The 20,987-nt window shown below is 41.1% G+C and overlaps 2 protein-coding genes across 3 annotated transcripts in view; one reads left to right on the forward strand and one right to left on the reverse strand.

Moving 5' to 3' along the window:
- The window catches only part of LOC133649000 (uncharacterized), a 1,204,785-nt gene that overhangs the window by 1,096,831 nt on the left and 86,967 nt on the right, over positions 1-20,987 (reverse strand). The gene's annotated exons all lie outside the window — the stretch shown is intronic.
- Positions 1,663-20,859, forward strand: faf2 (Fas associated factor family member 2). Of its 2 annotated transcripts, none has more exons than XM_062045637.1 (11): positions 1,663-1,812; positions 5,237-5,305; positions 8,765-8,899; positions 9,047-9,123; positions 9,203-9,341; positions 12,920-13,005; positions 13,148-13,239; positions 14,831-15,008; positions 16,608-16,779; positions 16,849-16,992; positions 20,465-20,859. In XM_062045637.1, the coding sequence occupies exons 1-11, from the start codon at positions 1,750-1,752 to the stop codon at positions 20,645-20,647; spliced, it is 1,338 nt and encodes a 445-aa protein (XP_061901621.1). In that variant the 5' UTR covers positions 1,663-1,749; the 3' UTR covers positions 20,648-20,859. The 2 variants fall into 2 exon arrangements, with proteins under 2 accessions (XP_061901621.1, XP_061901622.1); XM_062045638.1 differs by lacking the exon at positions 1,663-1,812 and adding an exon at positions 2,392-2,412.

The following is a 20,987-nucleotide window of genomic DNA, read 5'->3' on the forward strand; positions in this document are numbered from 1 at the left end:
GGTTATCGGGAGAGGCGCTGAATACCGGGAGTCTCCCGGTAAAACCGGGAGGGTTGGCAAGTATGCGCTTTATAGCAGCAGGCCGGCCTCCATGGCCCCAAATCCCCCCCCCCCCCCCCCCTCTGTTGCGAATTGTTGTGATTATATGTAACATGTTTATGTGTGCTATGCTAAATGAGTTTTTTTCCCTTAGACTCAGTCTGGACCCTCTCCTGAGGGTCCAGACTTAGACTGATATTTTTTACTCTTCCCCCCCTTTCCCAAAATCACATTTTTCCCACCTTTTTAAGGAGCGTCATAAGTGGCTGATCCGTTGGCTGTCCCGTCTTGTCTCCCTGTAACATATGTCTGCTCTTAGTGGGACTGTGCCGAAAATGAAATTTCAGTTTTTATGTGTCTTGTACATGTTAAAGAATGGACAACAACTTGCACTGAGCCTAGTCTAAAAAATCCGCTACACCTCCCTGATACCGAAGTACATGTCAAACTACTTCCTTAACGTAAATGACCGCCATAACCATAACACCAGAGGGAGCTCCACAAACCACGTTAAACCCAGATTCCGATCTAACAAAGGTCTTAACTCATTCTCTTTCTATGCCACATCAATGTGGAATGCGCTCCCAACAGGTGTAAAAGAAAGGGCATCTCTATCCTCCTTCAAAACCGCACTAAAACAACACCTCCAGGCAACTTCAACCCTAAACTAACTTTCTCTGATGATGCAATTGTTGATGACTGAAGTGTTGATACCATCCAATCCTTTTAGTGCGGTTTTGAAGGAGGATAGAGATGCCTTTTCTTTTACACCTTTTGGGAGCTCATTCCACATTAATGTGGCATAGAAAGAGAATGAGTTAAGACCTTTGTTAGATCAGAATCTGGGTTTAACGTGGTTAGTGGAGCTCCCCCTGGGGTTGTGGTTATGGCGGTCATTTACGTTAAGGAAGTAGTTTGACATGTACTTCGGTATCAGGGAGGTGTAGCGGATTTTATAGACTAGGCTCAGTGCAAGTTGTTTTACTCTGTCCTCCACCCTGAGCCAGCCCACTTTGGAGAAGTGGGTTGGAGTGAGGTGTGATCTGGGGTGGAGGTCTAGAAGTAATCTGACTAGCTTGTTCTAGGATGTTTGGAGTCTAGATTTGAGGGTTTTGGAGGTGCTAGGGTGCATGCATAATCAAAAAAGGGTTGAACGAGAGTTCCCGCTAGAATCCTCATGGTGCTTTTGTTGACCAGAGAGGAGATTCTATTGAGAAATCTCGTTCGTTTGTTGACCTTTTTGATTACCTTGGTTGCCATTTTATCACAGGAAAAATTAGCCTCTAGAATGGAACCTAGGAAGGTGTTGCCTTCATTATATCCCTTATAAAAGGCTTTTTATTATTTGCGTCTCCAGACAGATTTTTTTTTTTGTATTTTTGGTCCAATATGGTTATTTCAACGTTTTCGGTTGCCGACCCCTGGCATAGTAGAATGTCAATTGCAAAATTACTAACGTTTGTGTCATTACCATGAATTGATTAACGTGGACCCCGACTTAAACAAGTTGAAATACTTATTCGGGTGTTATCATTTGGTGGTCAATTGTACGGAATATGTACTGTACTGTGCAATCTAATAAAAGTTTTCAATCGTGGCACATCCAAGACGCTAGGGGGCAGCAGTGTGGGAAGCCTGTGTTTTCACCTCCAGTGTCGCCAACACACGTTTTGACGTCGCTGCGCCTTGCTAGGCGATTGGCGAGCTAAGATGGCGGCGCCAGAGGAGCCAGAATTATCTCAGGCGCAGACCGAAAAACTCCTCCAATTTCAGGTAAAACGGTTACACACACGACCAACGCGAGTGAGTTTCATGTAACATAGGATGACGTGTCAGCGTTTGTCGCAAACCGCCATCCTTCGGCCGAACTGACAGTATTGTGAGGCTTTTTGCACAGTCAACTTCGATAAGGGTCCCCGTCAACTTCAGAGCTAACGTTAGAACGCTAGCTAGCATTAGCCTGAAAGATCTAACAAGTTAGCGAGCGTTGAATGGATTGGAATATGATACAGTCCGTTTTATTGTTAATCGGAATCGCATACATATTAACGTCGCTGTTGCTAAAACATTTACATGTACGCTTTAAGGGCTCCATTTGCCAAATGATGAGTATGGCTGTCACTATCATTACAGACTCCCAGTACCTCCTTTCAAGCTTAGCACAACGACCGAGCTGTCATTAAAGTTTTGACAAATGCATTGGAAGTCATTGTTGGCTAAATTGTGTGATAATAATACAATATATTATAACGCCCTGCATTAATCCACGGTCTTAAATGTACCATACTGCAGTTTCCTTGATGGACAGTTCGACGCTAGTAGCTGGTCATAGGAGAGCTAAGCGGATAGCCTGTGTGTTCCTGCTAGATGGAGGTTTGTTGTGTCAATGCTGATCATAACTGTGGAGTTTGTTGAAAGATACATGTTCATCCTACAGCTTGTTTTTGATTCCTTCTACCTTTTAGTAGTAATAATTCCATACAGCAGTCCAGCACTCAGTGCTGAACTCTGTAGAATTTGCGCCTGGCTCGCTGACAATAAGCTATCCATACACTTGGGTAAAACGGAATCAATCAATCAATCAATGTTTATTTATATAGCCCTAAATCACAAGTGTCTCAAAGGGCTGCACAAGCCACGACGACATCCTCGGTACAGAGCCCACATAAGGGCAAGGAAAAACTCACCCCAGTGGGACGTCGATGTGAATGACTATGAGAAACCTTGGAGAGGACGCATATGTGGGTAAACCCCCTCTCCGCCCCCTCTAGGGGAGACCGAAAGCAATGGACGTCGAGTGGGTCTGACATAATATTGTGAAAGTTCAATCCATAGTGGATCCAACATATCAGTGAAAGTCCAGTCCATAGTGGATCCAACATAATAGTGAGAGTCCAGTCCATAGTGGGGCCAGCAGGAAACCATCCCGTGCGGAGATGGGTCAGCATCTATATTTGGGTCCCAAATCAATCTTAAGACAGTTAGTGACTTCACTATTAAAGTGGGTGACATTGTTATCACCGGGAAAGATGAGTCAACCTGCCTAGATTCCATTCTAGAGGCTTTTTAAAAAAGGTAGAAAATTACAACCTGGTAACTACTGACCTGTTTCTATTCTCAGTTCCATTTCAAAAGGTGGAAAAAATCCTCAGTGCTGAACTCCTTAGTTTTTGACCCTGGCTCGCTGACAATAAGCTATCCATACACTTAGGTCAAATGGAATCCATCCTATTTGGGTCCCAAATCAACCTTAAGAAAGTCAGTGACTTCACTATTAAAGTGGGTGACATTGTTATCGCCAGGAAAGATGAGGTCACCTGCCTAGGTTCCATTCTAGAGGCTTTTTAAAAAAGGTAGCAAATATCTATTCTCAGTTCCATTTTCGAAAGTTATGGAAAAAATAGTTTATGAACAGGTCGATACATACCTTGCTACTAATAAACTCATGTACAAATTCCAATCCGGCTTCAGAACTAACCACTCCACTGACACGTCTTCTCTATCTGACCGACCACATCAAACATGAGGTAGACGCGGGCAAATAATGCGGCATGGTTATGCTGGACCTTCAGAAGGCCTTTCACACCGTAAACCACGCTATACTGTTGGATAAGCTCAGAGCAATCGGATTTGATAAAACCTCATCGAGCTGGAAGGAATCTTACTTGGAGGGGAGGAAACAGGTGGTAGAGGTGAACGGCACCGTGTCCCCTCCTCCCCTCTCAGTAAGCTGTGGAGTCCCCCAAAGCAGTATATTGAGGCCTTTACTGTTGCTAATATACTTAAATGACATGTCATCAGCATGCGACTGTGAATTGTTCCTGTTTGCGGATGACTCGGCCCTGCTGGTATCCGGCAAGGACAAGTCACAGGTGGAAAAAATCCTCAGTGCTGATCTCCTTAGTATTTGCACCTGGCTCGCTGAAAATAAGCTATCCATACACTTAGGTAAAACGGAATCCATCCTATTTGGGTCCCAAATCAACCTTAAGAAAGTCAGTGACTTTTACTATTAAAGTGGGTGACATTTTTATCACCAGGAAAGATGAGGTCACCTACCTAGGTTCCATTCTAGAGGCTAATCTTTCCTGTGATAAAATGGTAACCAAGGTAATCAAAAAGGTCAACCCACAAACAAGATTTATCTACAGAATCTCCTCTCTGGTCAACGAAAGCACCGTGAAGATTCTAGCGGGAACTCTCATTCAACCCTTTTTCGATTACGTATGTACCTCCTGGTACCCCAGCACCTCCAAAAACCCTCAAATCTAGACTCCAAACATCACAGGACAAGCTAGTCAGGTTACTTCTAGACCTCCACTACAGATCACACCTCACTCCTACACACTTCTCCAAAGTGGCCTGGCTCAGGGTGGAGGACAGAGTAAAACAACTTGCACTGAGCCTAGTCTATAAAATTCGCTACACCTCCCTGATACCGAAGTACATGTCAAACTACTTCCTTAACATAAATGACTGCCATAACCACAACACCAGGGGGAGCTCCACAAACCACGTTAAACCCAGATTCCGATCTAACAAAGGTCTTAACTCATTCTCTTTCTATGCCACATCAATATGGAATGCACTCTCAACAGGCGTAAAAGAAAGTGCATCTCTATCCTCCTTCAAAACCACAGTAAAAGAACACCTCCAGGCAACTACAACCCTAGTCCAACACCCTCCCCCCACCACATCCCACCTCCCCGGATTGTAAATAATCAAATGTAAATAATCAAATGTATATACCGGTACTTGTTCTTGTGCTTTCTGAACTCACTGTTCACTGCTCGCTGTACATATCCTACGAAGTCAGACCTACACTGTTTCAATGTCCATTTCTCAGATGATATAATTGTTGATGACTGAAGTGCTGATATCAACCAAACCTAACCCCCGCCCCAACCCCCTCCACATTCCACCCCCCGGATTGTAAATAATGTAAATCATACAATGTATATACTCTGATGATTAACTTGTGTGATGACTGTATTATGCTGATAGTATATATTTGTACCATGAATTGATTAACGTGGACCCTGACTTAAACAAGTTGAAAAACTTATTCGGGTGTTACCATTTAGTGGTCAATTGTACGGAATATGTACTGCACTGTGCAATCTACAAATAAAAGTTTCAATCAATCAAAAAAACTAGCTTGAACTAACCAATTATTTTCCTTTTATGTGTCTGGCAGGACCTCACTGGTTTGGAATCTATGGACCAATGTCGTCGCACATTAGAACAACATAACTGGAACATTGAGGTAATTTGTCAAAACACCACACAGTCCTACTTGATCCCATAGTAAAGTCATGTAAACCGTTCTGCCCTTACAAAACGATTCTTGTTCAGTTGTGTTGGTCATTGTTGTGATTTGTATTTTCAGTGGTGTGGAAATCCACTGCATTGTGTTGTTTTTATGGTACGAATGATGCAGCAGGGTCCTACACCACTAAGAACTGCAATCATTGGAATACTCCATTCAAAACTATGCATAAGTATGCTTAATAGCAGTGGTTCTCAAACTTTTTACATCAAGTACCACCTCAGAAAACACTTGGCTATCACCATAATGACCAACATTAAAATACAGTACCATAGTAGGTCAGAATCAGAATCAGAATAGTTTTATTGACATTGTTTGAGAACGGGTTCGCAAACTAGGAATTTTTCTTGGTGCAAACGTGCGACATAAAACACATATAACACATATTTGGTAATAAAAAGAGCTGTAACTGAGCTATCAGATAGACTTAGAAGGAATTTAAGGAATTCAAGGAGCTGCTGTAAGGAGTTATTGTTCATTTGCCTGATGGCCGAGGGGAAAAAACTGTTCAGGCGGCGGGAGGTGTGGGTGTGGATGGAGCGTAGTCTCCTGCCTGAGGAGAGAGGGGAGAATAGTGTGTGTCCAGGGTGAGAAGAGTCAGCTGTGATCCGACCCACACGCCTCCTGGTCCTGGAGGAGAACAAGTCCTGGAGGGATGGGAGCTTGCAGCCAATCACCTTCTCAGCAGCACGTACGATGTGCTGCAGGCTATTTTTATCCTGGACTGTGGCGCCGGGGAACCACACTGTGATGGAGGAGGTCAGGATGGACTCTATGATGGCTGAGTAAAACTGCACCAGCATTCCGGTCGGCACCTTAAGTTTCCTCAGCTGCCGCAGGAAGTACATCCTCTGCTGGGCCTTCTTGATGAGGGAGCTGATGGTCAGCTCCCACTTGAGGTCCTGGGTGATGGTGGTGCCCAAGAAACGGAAGGAGTCCACAATGGGGACGGGGGTGGGAGAGTCAATCAGGGTGAGGGGGGATGGTGGGGCTGTGACTTTCCTGAAGTCCATGATCATCTCCACTGTTTTCTGGGCGTTCAGCTCCAGGTTGTTGAGGCTGCACCAGGACGTCAGCCGGTCCACCTCTCTCCTGTAGGCGGACTCATCGCCATTCGAGATGAGCCCGATGAGGGTGGTGTCATCCGCAAACTTGAGCAGTTTTACGGATTGGTGACTGGAGGTGCAGCAGTTTGTATACAGGGAGAAGAGCCAGGGGGAGAGTACACAGCCCTGAGGAGTACCAGTGTTTGTGGTTCGACTGTCCGAGACAATCTTCCCCAACCGTACGTGCTGTCTTCGGTCCGTCAGGAAGTCATTAATCCAACTGCAGAGGGAGTCGGGCACGCTGAGCTGGTAGAGCTTTTCTCGTAGCAGTCCAGGGAGGATGGTGTTAAAGGCAGAGCTGAAGTCCACAAACAGGATCCTAGTGTAGGTTCCTGGGGAGTCCAGATGCTCCAGGATGAAGTGGAGGGCCAGGTTCACTGCATCATCCACAGACCTGTTGGCTCTGTAGGCAAACTGCAGTGGGTCCAGGAGGGGGGCGATGATGTCCTTGAGGTGGTGCAGGACCAAGCGCTCAAAGGACTTCATGACCACAGACGTCAGCGCGACCGGCCTGTAGTCATTTAGTCCTGTGATCCGGGCTTTCTTGGGGACAGGGACAATGGTAGAGGTCTTAAAGCAGGTCGGCACGCGGCATAGCTCCAGAGAGGTGTTAAAAATGTCAGTGAATACAGGAGCCAGCTGGTCCGCACAGTGTCTGAGAGTGGAGGGGGAGACACCATCCGGCCCGGGGGCCTTCCGCGTATTCAGCTTCAAGAACTGCCGGCGTACATCCTCTTCTTTGATGGAGAGGGTCTTTACAGTCTTATGATGTTTTTGGAGTCCTGTGATGTCATTGGAGTCCTTTGAGTCCTTTAACTCCTTTAATGAAGTGCTGGCATTGGTGGGGAGGGTGATGGTGGTCTAAGTGTTCATTAAAAACAAGGCAGATGTTTTGTATTAATATGGGAAATTAAATTATGGTAAATGGGTTATACTTGCATAGCGCTTTTCTACCTTCAAGGTACTCAAAGCGCCTTGACAGTATTTCCACATTCACCCATTCACACACACATTCACACACTGATGGCGGGAGCTGCCATGCAAGGCGCTAACCACGACCCATCGGGAGCAAGTGTGAAGTGTCTTGCTCAAGGACACAACAGACGTGACTAGGTTGGTAGAAGCAGGGGATCAAACCAGGAACCCTCAGGTTGCTGGCACGGCCACTCTCCCAACTGCGCCATGCCATCCCCATTAAATTATATTATTTAATTGTTAATTTTTTTTGCCTACCACTGGATAGAGTCTGCGTACTTCTAGTGGTACACATGCCACAGTTTGAGAATCACTGCTTTATAGCATCATTTTAGCATCATAACATCATTTTTATACAAGTCATTTGTTAGAGCTATTGGAAGGGTGCTTATTAATAGTTGTATGTGTATTAGTAAGGTGTTAACTTAGTTTCAATGTATGCTGCTCGTTTCAGTTTTTCCAACATGTCGCTTCTTTTTGTCACTTAATGGTGCGTTTCATTTGTATTTGGAAGTCAATTTCAACGGGAACGCCCCTCGAGGTCAGACTCCCGACTCAGAAAGTCACAGCGTTCTCACCAGCCCTGAGTTGTTTTTTAAGATGCCTGCTCTAGATGTAAGCAATGTTATACGCTTCTATAATATCCATTATTACCACTTCTGATTGGTATTTGTCACACTAAATCAGCCATATATGATGTATTGTTGAACACTTATATATGGTAACGTTACTGTTGTGTAAACTAAATGTATTCCATATGTTCTATATGTTCTACATTGCGTATGTGTTTCCTCTTCATCCACTGTGTTTGAAGGTTGCAAAAAGTGCATATTTTCCCATAAGTTGTTTATATTCAAAAATAGCTTTTGTGGATGCGGCCATTTTGACTTCCGATTTCGTAACTGGAACGCTCACAATTCGGCTGTGATGTCATTCCCAGCTCCGACTTTCAACTTCCGAATGGAACGCGCCATTACAATTGTCTTAAGACCATGCTGCCTGTGAGTGCTTTTAGATGGGTAGGGGCCCACAGCAGCACCCAGTGCTCGTTCAGACGAGTGAGGCATGCTTTCATTTCTCCAAAAGTTTCCATTAGATTTGCAGCTAATCGCTTTTTCAAAAGACACTATCTTGAGGGGTCGTATTACTCGCTGAAAATAGCGACAAAGTCGCTATTTTGACAACATTGATTTCTCTTGCTTTGTCTGGCAGACCAGGGTCATTATAGTGTTCATGAGTGGGGGTGAACAGATAGCTCCACGTTTATTTGTGGCAATTATATGGAAATCACTGCTTTTCATTGTATTGCTTTCAGGCTGCAGTACAAGACAGACTTAATGAGCAGGAAGGAGTACCCAGTGTCTTCAACCCTCCACCATCCAGACCTTTACAGGTCAATACAGCAGACCACAGAGTATATAGTTATATTGTCTCCAGGCCGCAACCCAGGGTAGGTCTGCTACAGAGAATACACAACATATACTAATGTTCTATCAAGATTTGTAGTTTGGATATAATAAACGCATTGTACTTTTATTGGTATTTTTAGTATATGGTTTGTATTTCAGTAATTGATTTGATTGGTTGTGTATTTCAGGGCTTGCTGGGATGGAGTTATTACTTGATAATGTTACCTTTCAGATTTACATATTACACACTCCTGGACATATTCAGGTAAGAAGAAGAATATAAGATGCAGATATTGATGTACACTTGGACCTTTTAAAAAATCGTCAATATTGTTTTCTTCCAGGTTTGCCCTGCGGTTTGTCAGACCAGACCCTCGCGGCCGTGTTACAGACCCTGTAGGAGATGTTGTGTCCTTCATTCATAGTTTTGAGGAGAAGTATGGCCGCTCACATCCTGTTTTTTACCAGGGAACGTACAGCCAGGTGAGTTCAGAGATCATCATTAGGACAATTTCCATAAGTGAGATTTGGCAGAATTGTCACTAACAACTTAAAGGGGAACTGCACTATTTACAATACATTTCTTATGTAAGACAGGACGACGTGTTTTTATTTAAATGCATTCTAACCTGTGAATAAACAATAGCAAAAGTCAGCTAACAATGAAGCTAATAGGATTCGCTTTATTCTGCCGTCGAAGCGCTCTAAAAACATCCAATAACCTCCATCGTTTTATATATACGCTGTAGGTATATATGTAATGTAGTACCAGACACTATCAAAAAAACATGTAATATTTGCGAATTTTGATCCTTTTAAGCATACGGCAGCACAATAATTTCACAGATTCATTTAAACCATGTCTCACCTGGATAGCAGAAAGAGAAGGATGTAATTAGGGTTGGGTATCGTTTGAATTTGAACGATTCTGATTCCGATTCCGATTCCTGACGATTCTCGATTCCGATTCTTTTAAGAGGCAGGGTCAAAAAAAAGTTTAGGATATTTTAAATGAGCTAGCTAACCTACAGTCTTTCTGAATGAAATAGTCTGACATTCTCCATCAATTTTAATTCTATTAACTTTTTATGAACTTTACTATAAATTACTCACAGGGCTGTTTTCAACTAGAATATAAATATCAAATCTATGAACTTGAATATAAATATTATAAATTATGAATACATTTTCCCAGGGGTACACTTTCCTCAAGAGAGCTTCATTTTTGAAAACCTCATGAAAACACATTTACACACACAAGTGTATGATGCTGCAGGTACTTAAACATGTTACCGTGCTCCCACTGATGGGCTAACCTGGTGCAGAAAAGCAAATAAACAATAAGAAACAACTTGCAAAACCCAGTCCAGATTAGCAGCAGGTACAGTATAAAATCAGAGACAGTTCTTGTTTAGGAAAATGACCATATCCGCCTTCTCAGGCAGGATGCGTGAGCGTTCTGGACAGATAGTGTCTCCTGCTGTGGAAAATACACGTTCGCTGGGTGTGGAAGAAGCTTGAACGCATACATAGGAGAAAGCTAGATCTGACAGCAAAGGATAAGTCTTTTGTTGGTTCCACCGGACCACCGCCATGCAGCAGGGTTGTCAGACATAAGTATCGGTGGAACGTCCTGGTACATCTGCAGCTCTCTCTCCACTCGTTTCTTGATGGACATGGAGCTCTGTTATTTCGTGGTTATTTCAATTTTTTTTGTAAAGTGAAGCCACACTTTCGACCGCCGACGCCCGCTATCCATGCTTGAGCTTGACTGACTCGCTCAGCTATGCTAACACTTCCAGGGGTGGGCGCTTCTTCGTTGGTGTTCAGCGGCTTCTTCTTCCGGTTCGGCGGACATCTTTTTTTCCGGTCGGCGGACTAAATTGGCGTGACAGCATCGAAAATAGGAATCGAAATTTAAACTTTTGAACGATTCCGGGAGAATCGGAAAGTTAGTCCCGGTTCCAATCGATACTCGATACCCAACCCTAGATGTAATACGACATGTTGGTACACTTTGACAGCCAATTTAGACCCGGAAATGTTGAGAACGACACGAAAAGACGCTTGGTTGCACCCCCTTTTCTTCTCAAGGATTAGGAGTCATTTTTCATCTAAAACGGGAATTTAACAAGATTCTATCAGTCGGCATCCTAATGACTGCAGACATTGCACAGTAAGTGATTTTTGTATTATAGTTGTTGGCTCATTAAGTCTGCAGTCAGTAATAATCAGTGATATGTTGAAGAGGTTCATTTAGCCTACTAATGTGTATTTATAAACGGTGCGGAAGCAAGATAGCCGAAACTTGTCAGGTACAAAACTTTACCTTACTAGCCTATATAAATCAACCGTTTATAAATAATCAGTGATGTATTGGGAGGGGTGGGAGGGGCAAACGTTGTGATGCGTTTTTTAAATTAATGTGCAGCGTATGCTTAAAATGATCAAAATACGTAAATATCAAATGTTATTATTAATGTACCTATTACTACATACATACAGCATGTATATAAAATGTTAAGAGTGTTTGGATGTTTTTAAGGCCTTTTATAGGCAGAATAGAGCAACTCCCTTAGGCTCCATTGTAAGCAGAGTTTTCATCACATTTATTTATTATTTAGAATGCATAAAAAAAGAAAACCATATGTGTTCTTGTCATGCATAAAAATTGTGAATGATAGGCAAAAAAAAAAAAAAAAAAAAGTGCAGTTCCCCCTTAAGAAGGATTCAATACTATTGATGCTGATGTTGGCTGACTAATAGCCGATATGCTAGTATTCCAGCACTTCATTGCCCACACATGCAGCAGCTCTTCCCTCAAACTAATGTCAGGTCACATGTGGTGTCATGAATGAATACATTATTCTTCTTTTACTGCGATGCCACAGAATGCATGTAACAAAAACACTGTTTGTGAAAATACAAGCAAAACGTCTGATTAAAAATATTTAGATATCAATATGCCTTTTCTGATTAAATTAGTGGGTGTGTTGATTCTCCCAGTCAGGACCAATACAGTCACATAGACGTTCTGGGTGCCTGCAAGTCTGCATTCAGGGCAGGATTAATGGTCAGCTGCAGCAAAATACAAAAGTGAAAGTAAAGACTGTCACTAAAGGTGCTGCTTCTTTTAAAAGTTGTGTTTCAACTTCTATGCTAATGTTAGTCATATTTCTTTATTTTGTTCTTCTGGGCTGCACTTCCAGCTGTGTAAGGGGAAGAGGCACAGCGCTGATTGAACATTTATTATGTTGTGACGAGCCTCACATACACAGGCAAACGTACACAAACACACAGGATCACGGTCAATAAAGATGGATTGTTTTGTGCTCACGATCATATAATCGCCCAACCCTACTCTGAGTGATTCTTCCATTTCAAATTGCATATATACAATCCAAAGGTGAAACTTCGAAATCATTCTACAGCACAGACATACTAAGTTAGCAAGCTTGTTGCTCTGTGGAGCACGGCAGTTTGATGAGGTCATCACTAATGCGCCGACATCCAAGCACTTCCTCAGCCGATATCATTACAGACAGAAACAATTTATTTTCCCATATCCTATTTCTATGCCAATATCAATCATTTATAAAACGTACAAATAATTAACAATAGCTATTTTCGGTTATTTCGACAACCGCTTATTCCGATGTGAGTCACCCAGTCCGAAGGATGTCGACCTACAGGTTTTATCACTGTATGCCTCTACTTTCATATATTTAAAAAAATAAATATTCAAAGCTACAGGATCCCCTAGTGGTGTAATGGCACATACACACTTCTGACTTTCAATGCAGAGGGCATGGGATCGCTTCCCGGCCAGGGTTGTGTCAAGAAGGGCACCCGGCGTAAAAACTAAGCCAAACATTAATGCTATTAACTGGCTGTGGCGATCGCTGACAGGGAAAACCCAAAATTGGATAACAACATATTTAAAGCTACAATAACTAAAATCTATACATTGATAAATATTCAGAAATTAGCATATTGATACTTATTTTTCTAACCAGAAAAAACATATCTGAAATGTCACACTATATTTGACATGTTTACAGGCACTAAACGATGCCAAAGGGGAGCTCCGTTACCTTTTAGTGTATCTTCATGGAGACGATCATCAAGACACTGATGAGTTTTGCCGGTTTGTGGATTTTTTAAATCTTTTTTTTTTGTTCTAATGTTGACAATTGTGTGATAGCCATGTGCTTGTGAACCTTCTGTTTTCTTGTATGAACCATTTTTAATGTGATTTTCTTCCCTTTGTGCTGTACATCTCTCTGTAGCTCCACATTATGTACAGAAGAAGTGATAACCTTCCTCAACGCCCGAATGCTGTTCTGGGCATGCTCAACGAACAAACCTGAGGGCTACAGAGGTAAGCAGATTGCGTCCTCTTTGATGCCACATTCAGAAACAGACGCCTGTCGTTGTAATATATGTCATTACACAATCATTCAGGAAGACACGATCGGTCCCAGGCATGCACAAAGACTACATCACTTCCGTCAACTTGTTTTACGGCAGTTATGATCGTGTCCGTGGTCACATGGTTTTCATTTTTTGACATCTTTATTTGAATAACAGAGTTATATAAAAGATTACATACAAAACAAAACAAACGTTACTTAAGAATTCAGTATTTGTTTTAAAAACCTACAGATCTGTACAGAAACTTAAATGATGTGCTCAGCACCCTTACATGGCAAAGAATCAATCTTTTTTGTTTTACTACCTAATTTACATCAACTGACAATACTGATCATTTAAAAGTATAATTTTTGTTAGGCCGCAGATATAGATTTGTTACAGTAAGTGCCTTGTTAAAAAAAAGAAATCAACATTTAAAAAAATAATTTCAAAGTATATCAAATAAACCTTTCCTGACAAAGATTAAGATTAAAGTACCAATGATTGTCACACACACACTAGATGTGGTGAAATTTGTCCTCTGCATTTGACCCATCCCCTTGGGGAGCAGTGGGCAGCAGCGGCGCCGCGCCCGAGAATCATTTTGGTGATTTAACCCCCAACTCCAAACCTTGATGCTGAGTGCCAAGCAGGGAGGGAAACGAGTCCCATTTTTATAGTCTTTGGTATGCTTCGCTGGTGTGCACATTTAAACAAATTATTCAGTGGCGATGATAGATTAAGCATTAAAAACACTTCCCTTCATTTTTCAACCGCCATCGTTTGCCCGTGACAAGAAGCTAATAATCCAAACAGAGTTATGGTTGCTCACAGAGGCGTAAAGCCCCGACGTACAGACTACCGAAACATCAACCGTGCACCGAGGGATCCATATCCATCCACCTCTCAAAGACGTGCATAAATAACGGATGTAATACCGTTTTATTTTGCAACGACACAAGTGGTAGAAAATGGATGGATTAATAGATGTCCTGTATATACTGTGTTCCTTGTGGTATGTGTCATTTGTGCATAATCGTTGTAAGAAAAAAAAAAATGTTAATACTATAATTTATAATAACAGATTTGTTTCAAATGTATGTATACATTTTTTGGCCTTTTAAAAAAAAAAAATTTGCATCATAGCAAATCATCCATCCATCCATCCATTTTGTACCGCTTATTCCCTTCGGGGTATGACGTCCTATTGACCGCGCACCCAGCCACACTCCCACCACATGTATCTTGGCAATCTAAGGTAAACCCTGAACAGTTATTTTCAGTCCAATGCAAAAACTTACAGTCAAACAGTTCATGTGTGAAAAGTGCAGTCTACAATAGTGCCTAAAAAGCAAAGGTTGTTATACACAATACTTTGTGCACAAAAAGGCTTTTTGTCAGATGTAAAAATAAAGAATATTTCCTACATTTCTGACACTTGACTCTAGTACAAGGACTGATTTAAATTGTGTGACTCACAGTACCATAAAATAATAGATGAGTAGGTTTGACTGTAGAAGCAGTGTTGATTGATAAAGGATTTTTTCTTTCACGTTTAGTGTCTCAAGCTCTGCGGGAGAACACTTACCCATTCCTGGCCATGATCATGTTGAAGGACCGCAAGATGACAGTGGTGGGTAGGCTAGAGGGCCTCATGCAGCCCGAGGACTTCATCAATCAGCTCAACTTCATCATGGAAGCCAACCAAACATATCTGATGTCTGAAAGAATGGAACGGTATTGGAAACTCTTCTAACATAACATTAGATTTGAAATAGATCAAATAAGGATCTTAACATATAACTGTATAAAATAAGAATGTGCTGATTGATCAGCCACTTTTTTTTGTGAAAAAGTCATTAATGCCTTTCAATGTCAATCACACACAATGCAGATTTCCTCTGGCTGACGCTGTATTTATTTTAGTACCCGGCTGACAAGCAGCTAGCAGCTAATTATGTGTCTCCATACACAGTGGGGAGCTGCTCCCATAAACTAATAACAATAATCACCTCTATTATGCCAAATAAACTGCATTTCTAAGTTTCTTAAGTATCTTTATCAAGTACATTTATTACTGGAGGATGAGGTTAAACATGTTACACACCGAGCACAAGCTAGGAGCAGGCATGCTAAGATAGCTACTTAGCTAGCTTTAAACAACACCAAGGGCCAATTGTTCAAAACATTTCATCTGGATCAAAAGGATCCAGATTTGTAAATCCCATTTTTTGCTACCCAAAATCAGGTAATCCGTCTTACTTTTATGATGTTTTTTCAAAGCAACAATGGAATGGATCAACCTGGTCCAAATGCACAGTTTTTAAGATGACGAAATTCGGATTACCAGTGCGCTAAATGTATTGCATATAACAATGTAGGCTACAGCTACGTAAAGAACAACAGACGAGCCAACATGTGGTCACAAAGTGTTTTTTTATTTTGTGACAAAACACGAAAATAATTAACCAAATGCAAAAAATATATACATTAGCAAATACATTGTAGATATTTTAACAGTTTCTAATTATTGTTTCTTTGAAAATAATTCATAGTGATGACAGAAACATTTAATATACTTTGGTTTGTTATTGAAATCTGTTCAGGGGGATTGTTTCGCGGTTTTTATTTAATTGTCATTGTTAATTTTGACTTTACTATACTAAAAAGCTTATTTGGTAGCCTATGTCTGCTTTATTTACTTTATTTCGTTTTTTAACGGTTAAACAGCTCAAGTGCAAAATATACATTTAAAAGTATATACATACAAGTGTATTTGACCAATTTTTACTACATGTTCTCCCTGAAATCCTACCCCATGTTGGGATCAGGGTAATCCTGTTTTTTGGACAACACAAACTGAAAGTTTAATCCAGATTAAAACTAGGATTGGATTATGTTATCCTATCCAATTTCAGAATCCTTGTTTTCCCTTTTGAAACAATTTCAAGATTTGATCCAACCCGATCAGATTACCCTTGAACAACTGGCCCCAAGAAATGTTAAATCTACTGATTTCATTCATAAATGATTGATATCAAAATCAGCAGCATATGAGCAGAACATCCCTGGTATAAACATACAATGTATACACAGTACAGTTGTGGAAATTTTGGTTTTTCCACATAACTGTATGTTCAAAGTGATCAAAACAAGGACCCATGACTAATGCATCTTAGGTCAAAGGTTGAAATCATTAAGGGTTTTTTATTCACATTTCTACTAATGTCGCCAATGAGCAACTTGAGCTGAACTCTCACGATGCAAAGCAGGACAATTGGGGTGAAGAAAACATACAAAGTGATGATGAAGGTGAGAATACTGTTTTTGTTTCAGGGAGGAGAGGAGTCAGACACAAGTGCTAAGACAGCAGCAGGACGAGGCGTACTTGGCCTCCCTGCGGGCCGACCAGGAGAAGGACCGAAAGAAAAGAGAGGAGGAGGAGCAAAGGAGGCAAGAAGAGGAGAAGGTCCTACAGAGTGTCCTTGCTGAGGAGAGGCGACGACGAGTGAGTCCTAACTCCGCTTAAATTAAGGAGTCAGTCATGTATTGACAATCGTTTCTTTTGCGACTTGAGACTCTTGAAGAGGAGAAGGAGAGGAAGTCAGAATGTCTCCCACCCGAGCCGCTTGCTGATGACCCTGAGAGCGTCAAAATAGTCTTCAAGCTGCCCAATGACACACGAGTAGAAAGACGATTCCTCTTTGGCCAATCTCTTACGGTGAGAATCACACTTATTTTTCTTTGATGTTGATATCATCACAGCACATGGGACGATGGTGGGTTGTTTTTTTTGTCATAAAGCGCATGTCCAAGTGAAAATATGTGAATGGAACAGTAAGGAAGCTGACTTGGCTCAATTGCATAGTCCTGAATCCAGTTTGGCCTTTTAAGAATAGCACAAAAGTGTGCATTGGAAGCTACAGTATAGCCCAGGGGTCGGCAACCCAAAACGTTGTAAAAGCCATATTGAACCAAAAATACAAAAAACAAATCTGTCTGGAGCCACAAAAAATGAAAATCCTTATATAAGTGTTATAATGAAGACACCACATGACGTAAATGTCTATATTAGCTATAATAACCTACTATCAAAATGACTGTGTCGCAGGCTGAAGCAAATCTTCGTTGACAGAAATGTTGAAATTGAATATTTGTTCCACACATTTTTACAACATTAGAAACCATTAGTAAATCAGAGGCTACTCAGAGGGTGAGATAACTCCTGGAAATTACTGTCTTTTAATGGCCAAAGGTATGTGTGTCCAAGTTAAAGGAAACGGCAGTGAGTCTTCTTTAAATAAATTTATTACAATCTTTGGCAAGTTTGTCTAAGCTAGGTAATGTTTGCTGTGGTCTGGAACAACATGGCACACAAAAAAACTATCTGAAATGCAGCCAATATTACATACAGATAACTTGTCATGAGACATGCAAATATAAATCATACACAAATAGAATAAAAGTAAAGGATATCAAATGAGCTGAAATATACCTACAAATGAGGCATAATGATGCAATATGTACATACAGATAGCCTAAATAGCATGTTAGCATTGATTAGCTTGCAGGCATGCACTGACCAAATATGCCTGATTAGCACTCCAACAAGTCAATAACATCAACAAAGCGCACCTTTGTGCATTCACGCACAGCATAAAACGTTTGGTGGACAAAATGAGACAAAGAAGGAGTGAAAGATTTTACATGTAAACAAACTGTTGCGTCACAGTCCACACTATGGTGAGTTCAAGAACTGCCAAAATTAGTGGGACAAAACGAAGTTCACCAAATAGTGTCATCAGTGAAGCATACACACAAACATATTAAACAGTGGGATTTCTAACAATTGGGAAGGTTTGTGTCATGTTTGTCCTCAAACAAAAAACAAAACAAAAAATATATATTTCCTCCCATTGTTTTCCATTTTCAATCCTTTTTTAAAAATGTTCCAGGGAGCCACTAGAGTGGCACGAAAGAGCCGCGGGTTGCTGTCCCTGGTATAGCCTAACCGCTGTATGGAAGTATGACAGGACCAAAAGGTCTTGATGGATTCGTAGAAAACAAACCCAACTGTCTGTCCTCCTAGTCAAAAAAGAAAAGGTCTGGACCCTCAAAACAAAATGCATCTTATAAACGTTTAAATTTTATTGTGTTTTTTAAATTTATTTTACAGGCAAAGAAATCTGTCGATGCAGAATTAAACTGTTATTCTTTTTTTGTGGATGTATTCAAGGTTATCTTAGTGCAGGGGTTGTGTGCAGATGGATGCCTCTCTCACTGAACACACACGACTGCCTTCATCCAGTCACTAGTCAGGACACCTTCATGGCCTCCCAGGCACTCACATTATAATCCAGTAGTACCTCAAGTTACGAGTTTAATTGGTTCTGTGACCGAGCTCTTAACTCAAAACACTTGCATCTCAAATTGACGCAAATCACAATTGCAACATGCTTTTTAAAAAGAAAAACAAACATTGTATAAAAACAAAACAATAAAATAGCTGGATGGTATATCATTATTACGAGTTATACCGGTATATTTTAGAAAGAGATTAATTTGAGACAATACTCCAACACCGATACATGTAATCCTTAATGTGTTGATGTGGAAGTCTCTACTTAATGTCTGTGCGTGAAGGAGGCAGGACACAGCACCTAGGGCAGAGTGAGGCTGGGTAGGAGTCGTGCTCACTTGACAAACCCTCGGATTTTGCTCTCAATTGGAAAAACCCTGGCAACTCACGTTCATGACCGCAGCATGGCGAGTTGCAATTTACGTGATTCTATCAAATCCAACAACACGAAAGGAAGGGAAGCACTTGAAAACTATGAAGACATTTCTGCCAAAATTCAAGCTTTGTGTAAATATATATGTTCCCAGATTTTAACAGATTTAAAATGCCTGACATAATTCATTGGTTCTATGTGCTTCCCGGTCACAACTACTGTGCTGAGGAAGCACTGCCACAACAAATGTACACACAACCTGAAAGGGTGTTTAGCTGCAGTGGCATTATTGCCAGCTGCCACACAGCATCCTGCAGTTGGCAGTTTGGTGTTCCTGGCCTACATTTTTTAAGGGAACGAAGCTGACAGTTGAGCTAAAAAAAACCACTATTGTTAAAAGTAAATTAGTTTCAAGTTGCTGATGTTTAAAATGTCCTCTTAGACCAGAGACAATCATTTGTTCGTTTGTGAATACCGTATTTTTCGGAGTATAAGTCGCACCGGCCGAAAAGGCATAATAAAGAAGGGAAAAAACATATGTCGCACTGGAGTATAAGTCACATTTTTGGGGGAAATGTATTTGATAAAACCCAACACCAAGAATAGACATTTGAAAGGCAATTTAAAATAAAGAATAGTGAACAACAGGCTGAATAAGTGTATGTTATATGACGCATAAATAACCAACTGAGAACGTGCCTGGTATGTTAACGTAACATATTATGGTAAGAGTCATTCAAATAACTATAACATATAGAACATGCTATACGTTTACCAAACAATCTGTCACTCCTAATCGCTAAATCCCATGAAATCTTATACGTCTAGTCTCTTACGTGAATGGGCTAAATTATATTTGATATTTTACGGTAATGTGTTAATTTCACACATAAGTCGCTCCTGAGTATAAGTCGCACCCCAAACTATGAAAAAACTGCGACTTATAGTCCAAAAAACACGGTAAATGAATATCATCCTTTTTCTTAACACTGTCCTTCACACTCACTTTCTTCCCATGGATGGAAAGCTGATTGATTGAAGCTTTTATTAGTAGATTGCACAGTACAGTACATACGTTTTTTGCACAGTACAGTACATAAGTTTTTCAACTTGTTTAAGTCGGGGTCCACTTAAATCATGTCGATCATTAGCTTTAAGCTAATGCCAACAAGTAAGACCAAGATGTTTCGGGCGGCTCTTACGGGGTTCCCTGTGACAGTTACTGCAGCAACTAACGACCGAGATGTTAGCAAGATTTAAGTGTAACAATAATGCAGCTCTTATCTCAAAACACTGCTGAGGTACCACAGTACTCTTTTAAAAAAGCACTTTTCCATCACTCCTGTGTTCCGTAAGTGTCCTCCAAAGAAGCTGAAAAGTTGCAGGTAGTCAAGTAGTGTGAAGTCTAAGTTGTGATAAAACTTATTTGCTCTCTCACACACTTGCGCTTGTCTTTACCAGGTAATATACGACTTCCTGTTCTCGTTGAAAGAAAGCCCAGAGAAGTTTCAGATAGTCACCAACTTCCCTCGTCGAGTCTTGCCCTGCCTTCCAACTGAGGATCAGCCCAACCCTCCCACGCTGAAAGAGGCCGGACTCAGCCGCTCCGAGGTCCTTTTTGTTCAGGATCTTACGGACGATTAAAAAGACCTCACGCCGCTTCTGTGGGAACACAATTTTCCAACGCTCCACACGACCCTCCCCTCTTTTTTTGTTGAATGGCCACTATGGGGTCCCGGAGGAAGAGATGGAATATGTAAACCTCACTACACCAGTCATCGTTCACCCCTTCACAGGGTTCCCAATAGCCTGGAAAGTCTTGAATTTTATCAAAATAAATATTATCTTCAAGTTTTTTTCCCTGGAACTCTTTTTATCCATGAAGGCCAATGTTTGTCTGCTGCCATCTTGTCTTTTTCCTTTCAAGTAGCTGCTGCTAATTCATCCACTAAAAGTACTGAAGTAGCATAGTGTTTTTGCAAAA

This window comes from Entelurus aequoreus, linkage group LG04 (assembly GCF_033978785.1).
Source record: "Entelurus aequoreus isolate RoL-2023_Sb linkage group LG04, RoL_Eaeq_v1.1, whole genome shotgun sequence".
Classification (NCBI taxonomy): Eukaryota; Metazoa; Chordata; class Actinopteri; order Syngnathiformes; family Syngnathidae; genus Entelurus; species Entelurus aequoreus.

Excerpts from the sequence above, each read along its gene's own strand:
- faf2 (XM_062045637.1), top strand. The coding sequence starts at position 1,750 with ATGGCGGCGCCAGAGGAGCCAGAATTATCTCAGGCGCAGACCGAAAAA. Across the intron at positions 9,124-9,202 it reads ACACTCCTGGACATATTCAG|GTTTGCCCTGCGGTTTGTCA; the intron begins GTAAGAAGAAGA and ends GTTTTCTTCCAG. Across the intron at positions 16,993-20,464 it reads TCTTTGGCCAATCTCTTACG|GTAATATACGACTTCCTGTT; the intron begins GTGAGAATCACA and ends TGTCTTTACCAG.